The sequence below is a fragment of the Scyliorhinus canicula genome, chromosome 2 (assembly GCF_902713615.1).
Source record: "Scyliorhinus canicula chromosome 2, sScyCan1.1, whole genome shotgun sequence".
Lineage (NCBI taxonomy): Eukaryota > Metazoa > Chordata > Chondrichthyes > Carcharhiniformes > Scyliorhinidae > Scyliorhinus > Scyliorhinus canicula.
Genome location: NC_052147.1, coordinates 233919345 through 233943680, shown reverse-complemented (window position 1 = coordinate 233943680; position 24336 = coordinate 233919345). Strand labels below are relative to the sequence as shown.

Genomic DNA, 24336 nt, shown 5'->3' with positions numbered 1-24336 from the left:
AGGCCTATACCAACAAGCCATTGAGCATCGTGGGGACCACCATAACTCCGGTAACACATGGGCAACAGTCGATCCATCTTCCCTTGATTGTTGCCATCGTCCCATCTGTGGGCCAGCTCCACCCAAATGCCATAGGGGGAGGCATTGCACATTAGGATTAGCGGCCAAGTTGGATCATAGTGTGTGAGGAGCTGTGTGGAGTGGAGCCAATAAGTGGGCTAGTTTGACAATGAACTTTCCATAATAATTTACCAGGTCTGGAAATGACTGATGTTCAGTGCTGTTCTTCAGGGTTGGGGCCCCTTTTATGGCCCAAACTTTGTTCTCCACTCGGTGTAGATCATCCCTCTCCACCCTGTATCCTAAGTAAGTCACCACTATAGCTGGAACACACACTTGCTCCTCTTTAGCTGGTCACCCACTTGGGAAAGCCACCTGAGCACTTCTGGCAGGTTGTCCATATGTTCTTTCTCTGTGGTACCCATGATGAGCGCATTGTCCAGATAGATGGTCACCTTTAGTAGACCTTGCAGGATGCCTTCTATTACAAACTGAAAATTGCCGAGGCGGCTAAGACCCCAAACGGAAGGCGAGTGTATTCAAATAACTCTTTATGGTCATACATTTTCCAGACACTGGATCTAGCTCTACCTGTAAATAAGCATGGCTCAAGTCAAGTTTTGTGAAAGAACACCCTTCAGCTAGTTTTGTGTACAAATCTTCCACTCTAGGCATAGGGTACAGATCCAGGCATTACAGATCCAGATTACTGAGAGCTTGTAATTCCCACAGTCGGACAGATTTGTCGTGCTTCTTTACTGGCACTAAGAGTGTGGCTCACTCTGCAAATTTTACAGGGCGTATAAACCCCAGATCCTTCAGGCGCTGTAGCTCTGTGTCAACCTTGGCAAGCAATGCCTGGGGGACGGGCCTCGCCCGAAAGTACCGGGACTGAGCGTCAGGATCCACATAGATATGGGCCTTGGCCCCTTTTACCCTGCCCAGACGCTTCCAGAACTCTTTGGAGTATTTGCCCAGAATCCTGGTGCCCATCTGAAAAACCTGTTGTCAGTTGCAGGATTGGCAACCAGTCATACCCCAGCAAATTGGGCCCCAGTTTAGAACACCCATCGCTTTTATCTCAAGGACCCTGGCAGACGCAGAACAATGATATTCCACGTGCTAGTGAAGTGAGAAATAAGGAGAGAGAGGAGTTGAACACGTGGCTACAGGGATGGTGCAGGAGGGAGGGTTTTGGTTTCCTGGATAATTGGGGCTCATTCTGGGGTAGGTGGGACCTCTACAAACAGGATGGTCTTCACCTGAACCAGAGGGGTACCAATATCCTGGGGGGGGGGAGATTTGCTAGTGCTCTTCGGGGGGGTTTAAACTAATTCAGCAGGGGGATGGGAACCTAAATTGTAGTCCCAGTGTACAGGATGTTAAGAGTAGTGAGGTCAGGGATAGGGTTAAAAGTTCGAAAGAGGGCACCGGCAAGCAGGACGCTGGTTTGAAGTGTGTCTACTTCAACGCCAGGAGCATCCGGAATAAGGTGGGTGAGCTTACAGCATGGGTTGGTACCTGGGATCTCGATGTTGTGGCGATTTCGGAGACATGGGTAGAGCAGGGACAGGAATGGTTGTTGCAGGTTCCAGGATTTAGATGTTTCTGTAAGAACAGAGAAGATGGTAAAAGAGGGGGGGGTGTGGCATTGTTAATCAAGGAAAGTATTACGGCGGTGGAAAGGACGCTTGAGGACTCGTCTACTGAGGTAGTATGGGCCGAGGTTAGGAACAGTAGAGGAGAGGTCACCCTGTTGGGAGTTGTCTATAGACCTCCGAATAGTTCCAGAGATGTAGAGGAAAGGATTGCAAAGATGATTCTCGACAGGAGCGAGAGTAACAGGGTAGTTGTTATGGGTGACTTTAACTTTCCAAATATTGACTGGAAATATTATAGTTCGAGTACTATAGATGGGTCAGTTTTTGTGCAGTGTGTGCAGGAGGGTTTTCTGACACAGTATGTAGACAGGCCAACAAGGGGCGAGGCCACATTGGATTTGGTACTAGGTAATGAACCCGGCCAGGTGTTAGATTTAGATGTAGGTGAGCACTTTGGTGATAGTGATCACAACTCGGTTATGTTTACTTTAGCAATGGGCAGGGATAGGTATATACCGCAAGGCAAGAATTATAGCTGGGGGAAAGGCAATTATGATGCTATTTGGCAAGATTTAGGATGTATAGAATGGGGAAGGAAACTGCAGGGGATGGGTGCAATCGAAATGTGGAGCTTTTTCAAGGAACAGCTACTGCGTGTCCTTGATAAGTATGTACCTGTCAGGCAGGGAGGAAGTTGTCGAGCAAGGGAACCGTGGTTTACTAAGGAAGTTGAAGCACTTGTCAAGAGGAAGAAGAAGGCTTATGTTAGGATGAGACATGAAGGCTCAGTTAGGGCACTTGAGAGTTACAAGTTAGCCAGGAAGGACCTAAAGGGAGAGTTAAGAAGAGCGAGGAGAGGACACGAAAAGTCGTTGGCGGATAGGATCAAGGAAAACCCTAAGGCTTTCTATAGGTATATCAGGAACAAAAGAATGACTCGAGTAAGATTAGGGCCAATCAAGGATAGTAGTGGAAAGTTGTGTGTGGAATAAGAGGAGATAGGGGAAGCGTTAAATGGATATTTTTCGTCAGTGTTTACACTGGAGAAAGACAATGTTGTCGAGGAGAACACTCAGGTTCAGTCGACCAGGCTAGATGGAATTGAGGTTCAAAAGGAGGAGGTGTTAGCAATTTTGGAAAATGTCAAAATAGATAAGTCCCCTGGGCCAGATGGGATTTATCCTAGGATTCTCTGGGAAGCCAGGGAGGAGATTGCAGAGCCTTTGTCCTTGATCTTTATGTCGTCTTTGTCGACAGGAATAGTGCCGGAAGACTGGAGGATAGCAAATGTTGTCCCCTTGTTCAAGAAGGGGAGTAGAGACAACCCTGGTAATTATAGACCTGTGAGCCTTACTTCGGTCGTGGGTAAAATGTTGGAAAAGGTTATAAGAGATAGGGTTTATAATCATCTTGAAAAGAACAAGTTGATTAGCGATAGTCAACACGGTTTTGTGAAGGGTAGGTCATGCCTCACAAACCTTATTGAGTTTTTTGAGAAGGTGACCAAACAGGTGGATCAGGGTAAAGCTGTTGATGTGGTGTATATGGATTTCAGTAAGGCGTTTGATAAGGTTCCCCACGGTAGGCTATTGCAGAAAATAAGGAAGTATGGAATTGAAGGTGATTTAGCGGTTTGGATCAGTAATTGGCTAACTGAAAGAAGACAGAGGGTGGTGGTTGATGGCAAATGTTCATCCTGGAGTTCAGTTACTAGTGGTGTACCGCAAGGATCTGTTTTGGGGCCACTGCTGTTTGTCATTTTTATAAATGACCTGGAAGAGGGTGTAGAAGGATGGGTTAGTAAATTTGCAGATGACACGAAGGTCGGTGGAGTTGTGGATAGTGCTGAAGGATGTTATAGGATACAGAGGGACATAGATAAGCTGCAGAGCTGGGCTGAGAGGTGGCAGATGGAGTTTAATGCGGAAAAGTGTGAGGTGGTTCACTTTGGAAGGAGTAACAGGAATGCAGAGTACTGGGCTAATGGCAAGATTCTTGGTAGTGTAGATGAACAGAGAGATCTCGGCATCCAGGTACATAAATCCCTGAAAGTTGCCACCCAGGTTAATAGGGCTGTTAAGAAGGCATATGGTGTGCTAGCCTTTATAAGCAGGGGGATTGAGTTTCGGAACCACAAGGTCATGCTGCAGCTGTACATAACTCTGGTGTGGCCGCACCTGGAGTACTGCATGCAGTTCTGGTCACCACATTATAGGAAGGATGTGGAAGCTTCGGAAAGGGTTCAGAGGAGATTTACTAGGATGTTGCCTGGTATGGAGGGAAGGTCTTACGAGGAAAGGCTCAGGGAATTGAGGTTGTTTTCGTTAGAGAGGAGAAGGCTGAGAGGTGACTTAATAGAGACATATAAGATAGTCAGAGGGTTAGATAGGGTGGACAGTGAGAGTCCATTTCCTCGGATGGTGATGACCAACACGAGGGGACATAGCTTTAAATTGAGGGGTGATAGATATAGGACAGATATCAGAGGCAGTTTCTTTACTCAGAGTAGTAGGGGTGTGGAACGCCCTGCCTGCAACAGTAGTAGACTCGCCAACTTTAAGGGCATTTAAGTGGTCACTGGATAGACATATGGATGAAAATGGAATAGTGTAGGTCAGATAGGCTTCAGATGGTTTCACAGGTCGGCGCAACATCGAGGGCCGAAGGGCCCGTAGTGCGCTGTAGTGTTCTATGTTCTATATGTTCAAATCAAGAAGGAGGGCTTGATGGAAAAACCTGGAGTCAAAAGGTTCTACCAATACATTTACGGGAGGCACTTCTCTATTGTGACTGACCACAAGTTAATGCTTCACCTTTTTAGGGAAGATAAGGAAATTCCCCCCATTCCCATTGCATCAGCCAGAATTCAGCGTGAGACGCTTCTACTCGCTAAGTATGAATATTCATTTCAAAACCACCCGGGTACACAATTGCCCATGCTCTCAGTCATCTACCATTGCCCATGAATTCCCCATCCCCGCCAGTGGTAGATGATGTGGTCGATACTCTTAATCTTATGGATAGCTTGCCAGTGACGGTTACTCAGATACGAGCATGGACACAGCCAGATCCAAGACTGTCAAAACTTCGCCACATGCTTTTGAGTAGCGGAATGCAGGCCCTTCCTGTTGCCTTTTGCCCAGAAGCTCTCGGAGCTCAGCGTGTAGGACGGTGTCATATTGTGGGGAGCCTGTGTAGTCACTCCACCGCAGGGTCAGGATCAGGAGTCCCTGATGAAGGACCTACACAGTGGTCACCGGGCACCTCTAAGATGAAGATGCTGGCCCATTGTTATGTTTGGTGGCCCAGCATCAATGGGGATATTGAGAGGGTCATACACAGCTGCCCGGCATGCCAGGAACATCAGAAGCTTCTCCCGACGGCCTCCCTTAATCCATGGGAATAACCAGGGCGTCCATGGGTGCAACTGCATGCGGACTTTGCAGAGTCTTTCATGGGGTCCATCTTCCTCATCATTGTGGACGCCCACTCAAAGTGGCTTGACATTAAGGAAGGGAGAAGTTTTGGGTATTCTAAAAGGCATTAAGGAGGACAAGTCCCCAGGTCCAGATGGGATCTATCCCAGGTTACTGAAGGAATCGAGGGACGAAATAGCTGGAGCCTTTACAGATATCTTTGCAGCATTCTTGAGCACGGGTGAGGTCCCGGAGGACTGGAGAATTGCTAATGTTGTCCCTTTGTTTAAGAAGGGTAGCAGGGATGATCCAGGGAATTATAGACCTGTGAGCTTGACGTCAGTGGAAGGCAAACTGTTGGAGAAGATACTGAGGGATAGGATCTATTCACATTTGGAAGAAAATAGACTTATCAGTGATAGGCAGCATGGTTTTGTGCAGGGAAGGTCATGTCTTACAAACCTAATAGAATTCTTTGAGGAAGTGACAAAGGTAATTGATGAGGGAAGGGCTGTAGATGTCATATACATGGACTTCAGTAAGGCGTTTAATAAAGTTTCCCATGGCAGGTTGATGGAAAAAGTGAAGTCGCATGGGGTTCAGGGTGTACTAGCTAGATGGATAAAGAACTGGCTGGGCAACAGGAGACAGAGAGTAGTGGTGGAAGGGAGTGTCTCAAAATAGAGAAAGATGACTAGTGGTGTTCCACAGGGATCCGTGCTCGGACCACTGTTGTTTGTAATATATATAACTGATCTGGACGAAGGTGTAGGTGGTCTGATTAGCAAGTTTGCAGATGATACTAAGATTGGAGGAGTTGCAGATAGCGAGGAGGACTTTTAGAGAATACAGCAAAATATAGATAGATTGGAGAGTTGGGCAGAGAAATGGCAGATGGAGTTCAATCCAGGCAAATGCGTGGTGATGCATTTTGGAAGATCCAATTCAAGAGCGGACTATATGGTCAATGGACGAATCCTGGGGAAAATTGATGTACAGAGAGATCTGGGAGTTCAGGTCCATTGTACCCTGAAGGTGGTAACGCAGGTCGATAGAGTGGTCAAGAAGGCATACAGCATGCTTGCCTTCATCGGACGAGGCATTGAGTTCAAGAGTCGGCAGGTCATGTTACAGTTGTATAGGACTTTGGTTAGGCCACATTTGGAATACTGCGTGCAGTTCTGGTCGCCACATTACCAGAAGGATGTAGATGCTTTAGAGAGGGTGCAGAGGAGGTTCACCAGGATGTTGCCCGGTATGGAGGGTGCTAGCTATGAAGAAATGTTGAATAGATTAGGATTGTTTTCGTTGGAAAGACGGAGGTTGAGGGGGGACCTGATTGAGGTCTACAAAATTATGAGAGGTATGGACAGGGTGGATAGCAACAAGCTTTTTCCAAGAGTGGGGGTGTCAATTACAAGGGGTCACGATTTCAAGGTGAGAGGGGGAAGGTTTAAGGGAGATGTGCGTGGAAAGGTTTTTACGCAGAGGGTGGTGGGTGCCTGGAACGCTTTGCCAGCGGCGGTGGTAGAGGCAGGCATGATAGCATCATTTAAGATGCATCTAGACAGATATATGAACGGGCGGGGAACAGAGGGAAGTAGATCCTTGGAAAATAGGCGACAGGTTTAGATAAAGGTTCTGGATCGGCGCAGGCTGGGAGGGCACAAATTCCTGTGCTGTAATTTTCTTTGTTCTTTGTTTTTATTAACAATTTGGCCTCGACGATGTCCAGGGCTACTGTAGAAAAGCTCAGTGCTCATTCAGCACCCATGGGATTCCTGAGGTCTTGGTGACGGACAATGGGATACCCTACATGAGTGAGGAGTTCTTTATGTTTGCAAAACGGAATGGCATCCGGCCTATTAGAACCGCCCGGTACCATCCCCCATCTAATGGCCTGGCAGAAAGGGCGGTCCAGACTTTTAAAAGGGCCATAAAAAAGCAAACCATGGACCCCATGGAGACACAACTGCAGGAGTTACTTTTGCGTCCGCAAAACGCCTAATGTGATGACAGGGTAGTCTCTGCAGTGCTGCTGATGGGCTGAAGACTTAGAACTCGGTTGAGCCTCACGTTTCCGAACCTCAGCAGGAAAGTAGGAGGCAGAAGCGGCACATTGACCAGAGAACACCAGGGCAGCAGTTTCACTCAGGGGACACGGTCTATGCCCTCAACTTTGGTCATGGGGCACTTTGGTTCTCAGGTGTCCTGCTGGAGAGAACGGGAACAGTCTCCTACAAAGTTAGGATTCAGGGGAGAGATCAGCGGAAGCATTTGGGCCACCCAAAGATGTGGGAGCCGTGCTACACAATGCCCACCGCAGCATTGGCATCCCTTCGTGCCACGAACCACCATCAGCCAGGGGACCCAACTATCTACAGATGGCCCAGCGTCTGGCCCAGCAGGAGGGGAATGACTCTGGCTTGGAAATGGACGCGGAAATATCCTTGCAGGCGACGGTGTCATGTCTGGGACTGAGGTCCCGTCAATAACTCTTCGGAAGGACTACCGGTTGCCGCTATGCGGAGCTAAGCCGCACGTTCGGCAGCTCCCGCTAGAAATGGACTTTGGGGCTCTTTTCAGGGCCCCCAACGGAGCTTTGACGATGATTCCCGACGTGGGAAGGGGTCTGCAGTAGATCCCCAGGGTTCTATGGTCCGGACCAGGAGTGGGGTGAGCAGAAAAGCGGTGGCAGCGCCTCTGGAAAAGCGGGGGAAGGAGAACAAAATGGCGGCCGGCGGAGCCCTCGAGGAGTGGAGGCAGTGGGCGCAGGAGCAGCAGGAGACCCTTCGGCGCTGCTTCTAGGAGCTTAAGGTGGAGCCGCTGGAGTCGCTGAAGGCGACCACCGGTAAGCTGCTGGAGACTCAGACAGCCCAGGGGGCCGCAATCCGGGAGCTGCAGCAGCAGGCCTCCGAAAGGGAGGATGAGGCCGCAGCCCTCGCGGGAAGGTGAGATGTACGAGGCGCTACATAAAAAGTGGCAGGAGTGGTTCGAGGAGCTGGACAACCGGTCGAGGCGGAAAAATTTACAGATCCTGGGCCTCACGGAGGGGCTGGAGGGGTCGGACCTGGCGGCCTATGTGGTCGTTTTGTTGAACTCGCTGATGGGAACTGGGTCCTTCCAGGGGCCCCTGGAGTTGGAGGGGGCCCACAGAATTCTGGCTAGGAGGCCCAAGCAGAACGAGCCGCCGCGGGTGGTGTTGGTGCGGTTTCACCGGTTCGTGGATCGTGAGTGTGTGCTCCGGTGGGCCAAGAAGGAGCGGAGCAGCAAGTGGGAGAACACGGTGGTGCGGATCTACCAGGACTGGAGTACGGAGGTGGCTAAGCGGAGGGCCGGGTACAACTGGACGAAAGCGGTGCTCCACAGACAGAGTGTGAAGTTTGGCATGTTGCAGCTGGCGCGTCTGTGGGTCACCTACAAGGGCCGTCACCATTATTTTGAGTCCCCGGAGGAGGCGGTGGGCCTTTGTGCAGGCCGAGAAATTAGACTCAAACTGAGGGTCAGGGATGGGGGTTTTGTATGTAAATGTAACTGTCTATTTTTTTGGAGGGGGTTCTCTGTTTCATGCAGGATGTGTGTTGGCTTTAGGATGGGTGGGGCGATGTCTTTATGTCTTTTTGTATGGGTCTGGTGGACGGGTTCGGGCAGGGAGGTAAACTGGGAGTGCGGGGAGCTGGTGGTTGGGACCGGCAATGGGAGTTGCCCTAGAGGAGGCGGGGTTGGGCAGGGCGAAAGCGCGGGCTTTCCTCTGGTTTCCTGCGCTGCGGGGTGATGGGGGGTGGAATCGGGGCTGAGAAGCGCGGGCCTTTGTGGTTGTTATTTTCCCGCGCAAGAGCGGGGGGGGGGGGAGGAGGAGGGCCTGCTGATGGGCACGAACGAGGAGGAGTAGCCCCACGTGGGGAGGGGTCGGAGGTGTGGCGGGAGTCGCCAGGGTCAGCAGAAGTTAGCTGGCTCACGGGAGTGCTATGGAGGGGAGGGCGCGGCCAGGAGGGGTCCTAGCCTTGGTTGGGGAGGGTACCGGGTTGCTGCTGAAATGGCCAGTAAGGAGCTGGAGTATGCAGGGGTGCCGCGGGGGGGGGGGGGGGGGGGGGGGGAAGTTGCCGCCGTGGGAAACAGGCCGAGCGGGGGGAGCTGGCCAGTGGCGGGCAGGGAATGGGTTATGGCTAGTCGGCAGGGGAGGGGGGCAGGGAGCCCTCTGATTCGGCTGATAACCTGGAATGTGAGGGGGCTGAATGGGCCGGTCAAGCGGGCCCGGGTGTTTAAGCACTTGAAGGGGCTGAAGGCGGATGTGGCCATGCTCCAAGAGACGCAGCTGAAGGTGGCAGACCAGGTTCGGCTGAGGAAGGGATGGGTGGGCCAAGTATTTCATTCTGGGCTGGATGAGAAGAATCGGGGGGTGGCGATCCTGGTGGGAAAGAGGGTGTCGTTTGAGGCGACAAATGTGGTGGCTGACAGTGGCGGGAGGTATGTGATAGTGAGTGGTAAGCTGCAGGGGGAGCGGGTGGTGCTGGTGAATGTTTACGCCCCAAACTGGGACGATACGGGGTTTATGCGGCACATGCCCTACCTGCAACAGTAGTGAACTCGCCAACATTGAGGGCATTTAAAAGTTTATTGGATAAGCATATGGATGATAAGGGCATAGTGTAGGTTAGATGGCCTTTAGTTTTTTTTTCCATGTCGGTGCAACATCGAGGGCCGAAGGGCCTGTATGGCGCTGTATCGTTCTATGTTCTATGTTGGGCCGCATTCCGGATCTGGAGGCGGGGGCCTGATCATGGGGGGGGGGGACTTCAACACGATACTGGATCCCCCATTGGATCGATCGAGGTCCCGGACGGGTCGGAGGCCGGCGGCGGCTAAGGTGTTGAGGGGGTTCATGGATCAGATGGGAGGGGTGGATCCATGGAGGTTTGCGAGGCCAAGGGCCAGGGAGTACTCGTTTTTCTCCCACGTGCATAAGGCCTATTCCAGGACTGATTTTTTTTGTCCTGAGCAAGGGGCTGGTTTCGAGGGTGGAGGATGCTGAATACTCCGCCATTGCCATTTTGGATCATGCCCCGCACTGGTGGACCTCGGGCTAGGGGAGGAGAGGGACCAACGTCTGCTCTGGCGCTTGGAGGTGGGGCTGCTGGCAGACGAGGAGGTGGCCGGGAAGGTTCGGGGGTGTATTGAGAGGTACCTTGAGGCCAACGATAACGGGGAGGTCCGAGTGGGGATGGTCTGGGAGGCATTGAAGGCGGTGATTAGAGGGGAATTGATTTCCATCCAAACCCATAGGGAGAGGGGGGAGCAGAGGGAGAGGGAGAGACTGATAGGGGAGATGGTGAGGGTGGATAGATATGCGGAGGCTCCGGAGGAGGGATTGCCGGGGCAGAGGCGTAGCCTTCAGACCAGGTTCGATCTACTGACCACCAGAAAGGCGGAAGCTCAGTGGAGGAAAGCACAGGGAGCGGTGTATGAATATGGGGAGAAGGCGAGCAGGATGCTGGCACACCAGCTCCGAAAGCGAGACGCGGCCAGGGAGATTGGGGGAGTGACAGATAGAGCTGGGAAGGTGGTGCTGAGTGGGGGTAGACGTTAATGGGGTCTTTAGTGACTTTTATGGGGAATTGTACCGGTCTGAACCCCCGGTGGAGGGGGGGGGGGGGGGGGGGAATGGGGCGCTTCTTGGACAAGCTGCGATTTCCAAAGGTGGAGGCGGGGCCGGTGGCGGGACTGGGGGCGCCAATTGAGCTGGAGGAGCTGGTTAAAGGGATAGGGAACATGCAGTTGGGGAAGGCGCCGGGGCCGGATGGGTTTCCAGCCGAATTTTATAAAATGTATGCGGACCTGTTGGGCCCCCTGTTGGTTCGGACCTTTAACGAGGCAAGGGAGGGGGGGGGCTTTGCCCCCAACTATGTCACAGGCGCTGATTTCCTTGATCCTTAAGCGGGACAAGGACCCTCTGCAGTGTGGGTCATATAGGCCGATAGAACAGTACAGCACAGAACAGGCGCTTCGGCCCTCAATGTTGTGCCGAGCCATGATCACCCTACTCAAACCCACATATCCACCCTATACCCATAACCCAACAACCCCCCCCTTAACCTTACTTTTTTTTTTATTAGGACACTACGGGCAATTTAGCATGGCCAATCCACCTAACCCGCACATCTTTGGACTGTGGGAGGAAACCGGAGCACCCGGAGGAAACCCACGCACACACGGGGAGGACGTGCAGACTCCACACAGACAGTGACCCAGCCGGGAATCGAACCTGGGACCCTGGAGCTGTGAAGCATTTATGCTAACCACCATGCTACCCTGCTGCCCCAATGTAGACGCCAATGTAGACGCGTCTGCTAAATGTAGACGCCAAGCTGTTGGCAAAGATCTTAGCTACAAGGATAGAGGATTGTGTGCCGGGGGTCATTCACGAGGACCAGCCAGGGTTTGTAAAGGGAAGGCAGTTGAATACCAACATACGAAGGCTTCTGAATGTCATTATGATTCCGGCTGTGGAAGGGAAGATGGAGATAGTGGTGGCATTAGACGTGGAGAAGGCCTTTGATAGGGTTGAGTGGGGGTTTCATGGGACCCTTAATCACTGACAACCTTCCCTCCACCATACCCTCACATGACAACCAGCTGGAGCTTGTTGAAGATCTACACATAAAAACTGGCCCAAGCAGGGCCCGGAGTTGCTGGTTATCCTAACAAGGATGACTCTTTCTAGACTCAAAAACATTAGCTCCCCTTTCTCTCCACACATGCTGTCAGACATGCTGAGATTGACCAGTATTTTCAGTTTTTGTTTCGGATTCCACATTTGCAGTAATTTGTTTTTATCTTTGTCAGTAATTGACTGCCTGCTGAAATGGAGACTCCTCATACATTGTTCAGGAGTGACATTCAGTTCCAGAAGATCCATATCCTTTACACCTCTTGTGCCCTCACTGCTTTATCCAACTTCTTTGACACTCTGCAGCTATGTGCTTTGATTTTGTTTCTACTACTCTTCCTCTGGGTGTGCCAGCATCAATAGTCATCCCACTAACGTACGTATATTTTTGAATACTACGTCAGCCAGCAAATTAAAGTAATTCAGCTGCAGTCAATCATCACCTGATTCACCAACAGCTCTATACTCTCAGATAGTCAACCAAAAGAAAGATGTTTCCCAAAAGTCCAGCAGCATCAAAATGGCGTAAGTATGGTGCATTGTTGGTCCCAGTGCAGCACTAAAAGATCCAGAAAATAAATTAAAGGGGAAGAAGAACCTCAAGAATGAGAAAATATTTTGTCCATTCACTAGCCTTCAACAAGTTAGATTCTGGAGCTATCTGGACAGATAGGATGTTAGTAGGCCTTTGGCCTACATTTGCATTTTTACAACCATTTCACAGAGTCTACTGCTACCTTCCACAAGGCAATTTCCATTGGCAGAGAACTGGGAATTTCATGGGACCCCTAATCCCCGCCAACCTTCCCCACACCATACCCCCACATGCCAACCCAATAAGGACATGAGGATCCATCCCAACAAAATTTGAGGGAAAGAAAATCCCAATCAGTGAGGTAGTGGTAGACCTGACATGGAAGAGAGAGTATAATTCCAGTTGTCGTCAGCATTTGAATCTGCTCCGTGACACAGCAATAAACTGACAACTTCCGCATGCCCAAATGAACAGGCATTGTGTGGTTGCCATCATTGCGTGCGTGAACATTTGCAGCATTTTGTAAGAAATGTTCTTCTGACATTTTATCCCAACTTAGCTCAGGCAAGCTTATGAAGAAGAAAGCACCCCAATATATCTAAAGGAAAAGAGAAAACAAAACTGAAAACAATATTATTATGTATGGCAGGGCACCAGGGCAAGAGAGCAGGTTCTGAAGTTTTGAAAAGGAAATTTAAGACCAGCAACAATAATTATTTATCAACAGTGTAATCAGCAACATGAATTGGTTTCCAGGGGGGTTAGTTGAGACTCGGACACCTATTTAATAAACAGCGTGATACTAAATAGAAGGATTGTGAAGTTAGTATTCTAGAAATACTGAGGTAAAGGGCTGAAGGACATTCTTCATTCAAACTTAAATTATGATATTTGTCACGTTCAATAAGACTATAGATTTAAGAATTTAAAAGTACGCTTAAAAAAACACCGGTCTTACCTTCAAAACGTTGAGACCTACATCTGCAAGATAGTTAGTTAGATTTAGAAATTCCGGTCCTTTTATGTCCATTGATATTTTACGAAAAGTTAAACTATCTGGTAGTTCCCAATTACTTGGTAATTTCGTCAAATAATCTTGCCCCTGAACTAAGAAATTGTTATGAAAAGATTGTAATAATATTAGTATTGAATACGGATCAATAAATGAAATAAAAAGTCAGTTGTTTAAAGATCTTTAAACATGTTTACGCATTTAATGTCTACTAACTTATTTATTCTGCTGGGTGATGAAGGAAAAACCAAGGACTTAATATCACTGGTGTTGGGTGGGTGTGCACTTCTGCCCAATGTTCCCCAAAAGACTAGGAGTTCCCTTTATCAACATACATCAATGGAGGTGGATAAATACTGGGCAGAATTCTCCGTTTCTGAGACTAAGGGCTGGATTCTTCGATTTTGAGACTAAGTGCCGGTGCCGGCATTGGAACCGTGGCTTTTTACGACAGAAGAAACAGCACAACAGCTGCACCAATTCAGCTTCTTTAAATGGGCTGTCACAATCACCACATAGAATACAATCAATTCCATGGAAAACGGCGCCAGATTTGCAAGTCCGTGATTGGCACACATGAGGCTCACACACCACAGCCAAATTTAAACGGTCCATTCCCCCACACACACCGTCCCAGTCAACAAGATGGCTGGAAGGAGAGCAGCGCCATGGTTCAAGGATGCTGAGCTGAACACCCTCATGGCCACCGTGGAGGAGAGAAGGATGACCGTGTACCCCGGCCTTGGAGGAAGGCCACTAGGGGCCGCCGTTCGTCGTGCCTCGGTGGATGTGGCAGAGGCGTTCAGCAGCATGGGAAACCCAGACTGCTATATAGTGCCGGAAGAAACTCCACGACCTCCTCAGGGCGGCCAGTGTGAGTTGGCTGCTCCATTGCCCTGGCACTAACCCCCCCCACACACCCATAACACGACATCTCCCGCCCCGGGGACGGCCGAACCCCCACCCTGCCCCACATGGCAGCACCCATGTCAGCCACCATAGTCAGGTGCCCTGGCCACTGAGGCCACCATCTGCCCAACCCCTGGGTTGCATGCGCCAGACCGTCAAACAATAGCGTTGCCTGTGCTTGTCCCCCACCCCAGGAGTTGGCCGCGCACAACCACCGAGGGAGGGCGAAGACCAGAGGGGAACCACCATTGCGGCTCATCACAATCCCGAGCAGAGGGCGCTGGACGTGGTCGGCTGCCCGGAAGAAACGGAGGTCACCAAGGTGGAGTTCGATGGCGGGCGAGGAAGTGGGATCCTGCTTAGTTGCAGATCCCCATGACACATGTGTGCCCACCCCCCCTCCACACACCCCCTCACGACCCTCAATCCACTCACACCCCTCAACCCCGAACCCCTCCATGCCTCCTCCGGCCCATTGACTAATCATACATTTTTTAAAAATATATTTTTATGAAGGTACGGGTATTTGAAATTTTTTATAACAATAACATTAACAATGACATCAACATGGTGTAATAATCATTTCCCCCAATTCCCAATCTTCACACATCCCAACCATAAAACAACAATCCGGCCCTCCCCCCTCCCTTGGAATACTGCATCTGCTGACATTTTAATTTTCCCCGAGAAAGTCGACGAATGGCTGCCACCTCCGGGTGAACCCAACCATTGACCCTCTTAAGGCGAACCTTATCTTCTGGAGACTGAGAAACCCAGCCATGTCACTAACCCAGGTCTCAACACTCGGGGGCTTCGAGTCCCTCCACATTAACAAGATCTCCGGGCTACCAGGGAGGCAAAGGCCAAGACGTCGGCCTCTTTCGCCCCCTGAACTCCCGGCTCTTCCGACACTCCAAAGATCGCTACCTCCGGACTCGGCACCACCCATGTTTTTAGTACTGTGGACATTGCCTAAGCAAAATCCTGCCAAAACCCTCCAAGCTTCGGGCATGCCCAAAACATGTGGACATGATTTGCCGGACATCCCACGCACCTCGCTCACCTATCCTCTACCCTGAAAAATTGCTCATCCTAGCCACTGCCATGTGTGCCCGGCGGACTACCTTAAACCAGGCTAAGCCTGGCACATGATGAGGAGGTATTAACCCTGCTTAGGGCATCCGCCCATAGACCTGTCTCTATCTCCCCTCCTAGCTCATCCTCGTCCAGTATCTTACCCACATTCAGTAGAGAAATTTGCCTGTGTGACCCACATTGCTCTGGATCCATCTCCCCTTTCAGGATCAATGAAATTGAGACCTGCGACATTGTTGGGGGGGGGACTCCCTTCTCTCTTGCTTCATTAAATGTCCTCATCAGCAGTGGGCTCAATTTCTCTGAAAATGCCTTATAGAATTCTACTGGGTAGCCGTCAGGCCCTGGGGCCTTGCCCGACTGCATGCCCTCCAGCCCCTTGATTATTTCCTCAATCTCAATTGGGGCTCCCGGTCCCTCCACCAGGTCCTCCTCCACCCTCGGGAACCTCAACTGATCCAGAAATTGCTTCATCCCCTCCACCCCAGCCAGGGGTTCCGACTCATATAATTTACTATAGAAGTCCTTAGACACCTCGTTCCCCCCGCTGGGTCCAGGACAGTATTCCCAACTCTACTCTTTACATTACCTCCCTGGCCACCTCCCTTCTCCTGAGCTGGTGTGCCAACATTCTGCTTGCCTTTTCCCGTACTCATAAATCGCCCCGCTTGCCTTCCTCAACTGTTCCACCGCTTTCCCTGTGGTCAACAGCCCAAACTCCGCCTGTAATCTCCACCGCTCCTTCAGTAGCCCCGCGTACGGGGCCTCCGAGTATCTCCTGTCCACCTGGAGTATCTCCTCCATTAACCTATCCCTCTCAGCCCGTTCCACCTTTTATCTGTGGGCCCGTATCGAGATTAACCATCTCGGTATTAACGCCCTGCTCAGAATAAAAAAGTTGATGCAAGAGTATACCTTGTGGACATGTGAGAAAAAGGAAAACTCCTTCGCCCTTAACCGTGCAAACCTCCATGGGTTTACTCCCCCCATCTGTTCCACAAACCCCTTCAATTCCTTTGCCGCAGCCAGCCTCCTCCCTGTCCTGGATTTTGACCGGTCCAATTCCAGATCAATGACTGTGTTAAAGTCTCCTCCCATGACAAGGTTATGTGACTCTAAGGGCGCGATTCTCCGTCCCCCACGACGGGTCGGAGAATAGCGGGAGGGCCTTCCGACATTTTTCCCGACCTCCCGCTATTCTCCCCACCCCACCCCCCCCCCCCCCCCCCCACCCCCCCCCCCCCCACGGCCGCCCCACGACACGAATCGCTGCTCGCCGTTTTTTTACGGCGTAGCAGCGATTCTCCCCTATCGGATGGGCCGATTTCCCAGGCCTTTACGGCCGTTTTCACAAATTTAAACACACCTGCTATCACAGTTCGTGAAAACGGCCGCAAAGTGCCGTTCTGCACAACCATGCCACTGATTGGCAAGGGTGGCATGGGCCCGCGATCGGTGGGCACCGATCGCGGGCAGCGGGTCCGATTCCCGTGCACTCTTTGTCCCTCCGCCGCCCCGTAGGATCAGTCCGCGGGGTGGCTGAGGGGCATGACGGACCGCGCATGTGCGGGTTTGATGCATATGCGCGATGACGTCATCCGCGCATGCGCGGGTTGGAGCTGCATGCGCAGCTGACATCATCGTGCGCGTCAGCCGCCGTGAGTCTTGGCGGCCGGGTTTAGTGAACATTCGCTAAGCCCGCGCTGCCGTTCTTCCCGGGGCCGCGATGCTAGCCCCGACCGGGGAGGTGAATCGGGTCCCGGGAGGGAGCGCGGAGGCTGCCGTGAAACATGGCCAGTTTCACGGCAGCCTTTACGACTCTCCGCATTTACGGAGAATCGCGCCCTAAGTCTCAACCAAAATCCGCCTCATAAATTCCACATCGTCCCTGATGTGTTGGGTAAGCTGGGTCTACGTGCACTGCGTTTGATGCAGTGTAGAGAGAGAAATAATTTTTATTGGAATTTTTTACAGAAAATATAAAAAAATATAACAAACAATAATATGCAACAAACTACCCCATAACAACCGTAACACCCCCCAATCCGTATCAACACATGTATCCCATCCCCCCCACCCCCCCCCCCCCAACCCCAACAAGAGAACTTAACCATAAATTAAAATTAAATAAATCAAATTTAAATAAAATAAACAAACATAGTCCTCATTTAAGTTTACCAAGGGTTTAAGACATGGCAGGAGATCCCAGACCCGTGTCATGCTCCTCGTGTGCGATGTGGGAGCTCAGGGACACGTCCACTGTCCCTGGCTCCTTCACATGCAAGAAGTGTGTTCAGTTGCAGCTCTTGTTAGACCGCTTGACGGCTCTAGAGCTGCGGATGGACTCACTTTGGAGCATCCGCAATGCTGACGAGGTCGTGGATAGCACATTTTAGCGAGTTGGTCGCACCGCAGGTGAAGGTTACTGAGGGAGATAGAAAATGGGTGACCAAAAGAAAGAGCAAGAGTAGGAAGGCAGTGCAGGTGTCCCCTGCGGTCATCTCCCTGCAAAACAGATATACCGCTTTGGATACTGTTGAGGGAGATGGCTCACCAGGGGAAGGCAGCAGCAGCAAGGTTCATGGCACCGTGGCTGGCTCTGCTGCACAGCAGGGCAGGAAGAAAAATGGCAGGGCTATAGTGATAGGGGACTCGATCGTAAGGGGAATAGACAGGCGGTTCTGTGGATGCAATCAAGACTCCAGGATGGTATGTTGCCTCCCTGGTGCAAGGGTCAAGGATGTCTCGGAGCGGCTGCAGGACATTCTGGGGGGGGGGGAGGGTGAACAGCCAGCTGTCGTGGTGCACATAGGCACCAACGATATAGGTAAAAAACGGTATGAGGTCCTACAAGCGGAATTCAGGGAGTTAGGAGATAAACTAAAAAGTAGGATCTCAAAGGTAGTAATCTCAGGATTGCTACCAGTGCCACGAGCTAGTCAGAGTAGGAATTTCAGGATAGATAGAATGAATGCTTGGCTCGAGAGATGGTGCAAGAGGGAGGGATTCAAATTCCTGGGGCATTGGGAACGGTTCTGGGGGAGGTGGGACCAGTACAAACCGGACGGTCTGCACCTGGGTAGGACTGGAACCGATGTCCTAGGGGGGACAGTGTTTTCTAGAGCTGTTGGGGAGGGTTTAAACTAATGTGACAGGGGGATGGGAACCAATGCAGGAAGTTGGAAGGTAGTAAAACAGGGACAGAAGCAAAAGGAAGTAAGGGGAAAAGTGCAAGGCAGAGAAGACATAGTCAAAAATCTAAAAGGGCGACAGTACAAGGTACAGTGACTGAGGGGAGCTCAGTGAATAGGCCAAGTAATAACAAAAGGAATAAAACTGGAGATGTTAAGATTCAAAACAGAGGTAAAAAAACCAACATAAGTGTACTTTACCTGAATGCTCGTAGTATTCGGAATAAAGTAAATGAGTTGATGGCACAAATCATCGTAAATGACTATGATTTAGTGGCCATTACTGAAACATGGTTAAAGGATGATCACGACTGGGAGTTAAATATCCAAGGGTATCAAACTATTCGGAAGGACAGAGTGGATGGTAAGGGAGGTGGTGTTGCTCTGTTATTTAAGGATGACATCCGGGCAATAGTAAGGGATGACATCGGTGCTATGGAGGATAAGGTTGAATCCATTTGGGTGGAAATCAGGAATAGTAAGGCGAAAAAGACACTGATAGGAGTAGTCTATCGGCCACCAAATAGTAACGATATGGTGGGGCAGGCAATAAACAAAGAAATAACTGATGCATGTAGAAATGGTACAGCAGTTATCATGGGGGATTTTAATATACATGTTGATTGGTTTAACCAGGTGGGTCAAGGCAACCTTGAGGAGGAGTTTATAGAATCTATCCGCGATAGTTTCCTAGAACAGTATGTAATGGAACCTACGAGGGAACAAGCGATCCTAGATCTTGTCCTGTGTAATGAGACAGGATTGATTCATGATCTCATAGTTAGGGATCCTCTCGGAAGGAGCGATCACAATATGGTGGAATATAAAATATAGATGGAGGGTGAGAAAGTAAAATCAAATACTAGTGTTTTGTGTTTAAACAAAGGAGATTACAAGGGGATGAGAGAAGAACTAGCTAAGGTAGACTGGGAGCAAAGACTTTATGGTGGAACAGTTGAGGAACAGTGGAGAACCTTCCAAGCGATTTTTCACAGTGCTCATCAAAGGTTTATACCAACAAAAAGGAAGGACGGAAGAAAGAGGGAAAATCGACCGTGGATATCTAAGGAAATAAGGGAGAGTATCAAATTGAAGGAAAAAGCATATAAAGTGGCAAAGATTGCTGGGAGATTAGAGGACTGGGAAATCTTTAGGGGGCAACAGAAAGCTACTAAAAAAGCTATAAAGAAGAGTAAGATAGAGTATGAGAGTAAACTTGCTCAGAATATAAAAACAGACAGTAAAAGTTTTTACAAATATATAAGACAAAAAAGAGTGGCTAAGGTAAATATTGGTCCTTTAGAGGATGAGAAGGGAGTTTTAATAATGGGAAATGAGGAAATGGCTGAGGAACTGAACAGGTTTTTTGGGTCGGTCTTCACAATGGAAGACACAAATAACATGCCAGCGACTGATAGAAATGAGGCTATGACAGGTGAGGACCTTGAATGGATTGTTATCACTAAGGAGGGAGTGATGGGCAAGCTAATGGGCTAAAGGTAGACAAGTCTCCTGGCCCTGATGGAATGCATTCCAGAGTGCTAAAAGAGATGGCTAGGGAAATTGCAGATGCACTAGTGATAATTTACCGAAATTCACTAGACTCTGGGGTGGTTCCGGTGGATTGGAAATTAGCAAATGTGACGCCACTGTTTAAAAATGGAGGTAGGCAGAAAGCAGGAAATTATAGGCCAGTGAGCTTAACTTCGGTAGTAGGGAAGATGCTGGAATCTATCATCAAGGAAGAAATTGCGAGGCATCTGGATAGAAATTGTCCCATTGGGCAGACGCAGCATGGGTTCGTAAAAGGCAGGTCATGCCTAACTAATTTAGTGGAATTTTTTGAGGACATTACCAGTGCAGTAGATAACGGGGAGCCGATGGATGTGGTATATCTGGATTTCCAGAAAGCCTTTGACAAGGTGCCACACAAAAGGTTTCTGCATAAGATAAAGATGCATGGCATTAAGGGTAAAGTAGTAGCATGGATAGAGGATTAGAAAGCAAAGAGTTGGGATTAATGGGTGTTTCTCTGGTTGGCAATCAGTAGCTAGTGGTGTCCCTCAGGGATCCGTGTTGGGCCCACAATTGTTCACAATTTACATAGATGATTTGGAGTTGGGGACCAAGGGCAATGTGTCCAAGTTTGCAGATGACACTAAGATGAGTGGTAAAGCGAAAAGTGCAGACGATACTGGAAGTCTGCAGAGGGATTTGGAAAGGTTAAGTGAATGGGCTAGGGTCTGGCAGATGGAATACAATGTTGACAAATGTGAGGTTATCCATTTTGGTAGGAATAACAGCAAACGGGATTATTATTTAAACGATAAAATATTAAAGCATGCCGCTGTTCAGAGAGATTTGGGTGTGCTAGTGCATGAGTCACAGAAGGTTGGTTTACAAGTGCAACAGGTGATTAAGAAGGCAAATGGAATTTTGTCCTTCATTGCTAGAGGGATGGAGTTTAAGACTAGGGAGGTTATGTTGCAATTGTATAAGGTGTTAGTGCGGCCACACCTGGGGTATTGTGTTCCGTTTTGGTCTCCTTACTTGAGAAAGGACGTACTGGCGCTGGAGGGTGTGCAGAGGAGATTCACTAGGTTAATCCCAGAGCTGAAGGGGTTGGATTATGAGGAGAGGTTGAGTAGACTGGGACTGTACTCGTTGGAATTTAGAAGGATGAGGGGGGATCTTATAGAAACATTTAAAATTATGAAGGGAATAGATAGGATAGATGCGGGCAGGTTGTTTCCACTGGTGGGTGACAGCAGAACTAGGGGAAATAGCCTCAAAATAAGGGGAAGTAGATTTAGGACTGAGTTTAGGAGGAACTTCCTCACCCAAAGGGTTGTGAATCTATGGAATTCCTTGCCCAGTGAAGCAGTTGAGGCTCGTTCATTACATGTTTTTAAGGTAAAGATAAATAGTTTTTTGAAGAATAAAGGGATTAAGGGTTATGGTGTTCGGGCCGGAAAGTGGAGCTGAGTCCACAAAATATCAGCCATGATCTAATCGAATGGTGAAGCAGGCTCGAGGGGCCAGATGGCCTACTCCTGCTCCTAGTTCTTATGTTCTTATTATGTCCCCCCCCCCCCCCCCCCCCCCCCCCCCCCCCCCCCCCCCCCCGGGTTGCTGCTGCTACTGTCCCAGTACCCTATCGTTGAGCCAGTCAAGGAAAGGTTGCCACCGCCTGAAGAATCCTTGTACCGATCCTCTTAGGGCGAATTTGACCTTCTCTAGTCTAACAAAACCCGCCATGTCATTGATCCAGGTCTCCACACTCGGAGGCCTCGCATCCTTCCATTGTAGCAAAATCCTTCGCCGGGCTACTAAGGACGCAAAGGCCAGCACACCGGCCTCTTTCGCCTCCTGCACTCCCGGCTCCACCCCAACCCCAAAAATCGCGAATCCCCATCCTGGCTTGACCCTGGATCCCACCACCCTTGACACAGTCCTCGCCACCCCCTTCCAGAACTCCTCCAGTGCCGGGCATGCCCAGAACATATGGGCATGGTTCGCTGGACTCCCCGAGCACCTGACACACCTATCTTCACCCCCAAAGAATCTACTCATCCTTGTCCCAGTCATGTGGACCCTGTGCAGCACCTTGAATTGAATGAGGCTAAGCCGCGCACACGAGGAGGAAGAATTAACCCTCTCCAGGGCATCAGCCCATGTCCCGTCTTCGATCTGTTCCCCCAGTTCCCCCTCCCACTTAGTTTTCAGCTCCTCTACTGATGCCTCTTCCACCTCCTGCATAACCTTGTAGATATCGGATATCTTCCCCTCTCCGGCCCAGACCCCTTAAAGCACCCTGTCCCTCACCCCCCTCGCAGGAAGCGCAGGGAATCCCTCCACCTGCCGTCTAGCAAATGCCTTTACCTGCAAATACCTGAACATGTTTCCCGGGGGGGAGCCCAAATTTCTCCTCCAACTCCCCCAGGCTCGCAAATCTCCCGTCGATAAACAGGTCCCTCAGCTGTCTGATGCCCGCTCTGTACCAACCCTGAAATCCCCCATCCATGTTCCCCGGGACGAACCTATGGTTCCCCCTCAACCTCCATCGAGCCCCCCACTTCTCCCCACCCACCCCTTCCTCAGACGAACCTGGTCCGCCACCTTCAGGTGGGTCTCCTGGAGCATAGCCACGTCCACCTTCAGCCCCCTCAGATGAGAAAATACCCTGGTTCTCTTAACCGGCCCATTCAGCCCCCTCACGTTCCAGGTAATCAGCTGGATCAGAGGGCAACCCGCCCCCCCTCCCCCGCCGGCTAGCCATAGCTTATTAAATGTTCGCCCCAGGCCAGCACATCCCGCCCGACCCGTTCCCCATGGCGATAATGCCTCTCCTCTTCCCCCCCCCCGGACTTCACCAGCTCCTTCCTGGTCATTCCAGCAGCAACCCGGTATCCCCCCCCCCCCCCCCCCCCCCCCCCACCCCAGGCTAGGACCCCTCCTAGCCGCGACGCACCCTCCATAGTACTTCCTTGAGTCAGCTGACTTCTGCTGACCCTGGCAGCTCCCGCAAAGCCCATCCCCTCCCAGCATGGGGTCATCCCCCTCTTGCCACACCTCCTTGGCATTGCTGCAGCGCGGGAAAGAAGACCCGTAGAGGCCCCGCCCCCACCACCAATTCCACCCCCCCCCCGCGCTTTCACACTGCCACACCCCACCCTTCTAACGCAGTTCCCCAACATCCAGTTTCACCCCAACCCCCAGCCCCGTACAGAAGAGAACATATAAAACACAAACCCCAACATTCCCCACCTAACCCACAACCATGCCCAACAAACAAACCCACCCTTAAACAGAGCAAACAGAAAAAACCAGCATACGTAACACACATGTCGAAGTTAACAAAGTTGAAAAAACAGCAACAGCGAAAATAGCAACTGCCATAGTATGTCCTCAGACCCTAGTTCGAGTCCAGCTTCTCCGCCTGTACAAAGGCCCACACCTCCTCCGGGGACTTGAAGTAATGGTGCCGGTCCTTGTATGTCACCCACAGGCGCGCAGGCTGCAACATTCCAAACCTGACCTGCTTGGCATGAAGCATCGCCTTCGTCCGGTTGAACCCGGCCCGCCGCTTAGCCATTCCGCACTCCAGTCCTGGTAGATCCTCACTACCGAATTCTCCCATTTACTGCTCCTCTCTTTCTTGGCCCAGCACAGTACACACTCCCGGTCACTGAATCGATGGAACCGCACCAGCACCACGCTCGGGGGCTCATTTGCCTTGGGCCTCCTGGCCATCACTCTGTGAGCTCCCTCACGTGCCAGGGGCAAATGGAAGGACCCCGCTCCCATCAACGAGTTCAGCATCGTAGTCACATACACCGGGAGGTCCGACCCCTCCAGCCCCTCCACCAGGCCCAGGATCCTCAAATTCTTTCGCCTCATGCGAACGTCCAGCTCCTCCAAGCGGTCTTGCCACTTTTTATGAAGTGCCTCGTGCAACTCCACTTTCCCCACGAGGACGGCCTCCTCCTCCCTTTCAACGGCCTGCTGCTGCAACTCCCGAATGGACGCCTCCTGGGCCGCCTGGGTCCCAAGCAGCTTGTTTGTAGTTGCATTCATGGAGTCCAGCAACTCAGCCTTCAGTTCCGCAAAACAACGCAGGAGAGAGGCCTGCTGCTCCTGCGCCCACTTCCACCAGTCCTCGGGTGTCCCGCCGGCCGCCATTTGTTCTTCTTCCCCCGTTTTTTTTGGGGAGCTGCTGCATCTTCTTCCTTCGTCCCACTCCGGGTGAGCACCATAAATTGTGTGGAAAGCTCCTCCAGACACCTTCCCCCACTGGGATGCATTAAAACAGCGCCATTTGGGGCCCTCAAATCGGCCCAAAAGTCCCTA

General features: G+C 50.7%; 1 protein-coding gene across 13 annotated transcripts in view; it reads right to left on the bottom strand.

Annotated features, from left to right (window-relative positions):
* Nucleotides 1-24336, bottom strand: part of parp9 (poly(ADP-ribose) polymerase family member 9) — a 126173-nt gene that overhangs the window by 3464 nt on the left and 98373 nt on the right. For all 13 annotated transcript variants that reach the window (XM_038789804.1, XM_038789805.1, XM_038789803.1 and 10 more), the window contains one exon: nt 13238-13386. In XM_038789804.1, the coding sequence (XP_038645732.1) occupies nt 13238-13386 (149 nt within the window). The remainder of the gene's footprint in view (nt 1-13237; nt 13387-24336) is intronic.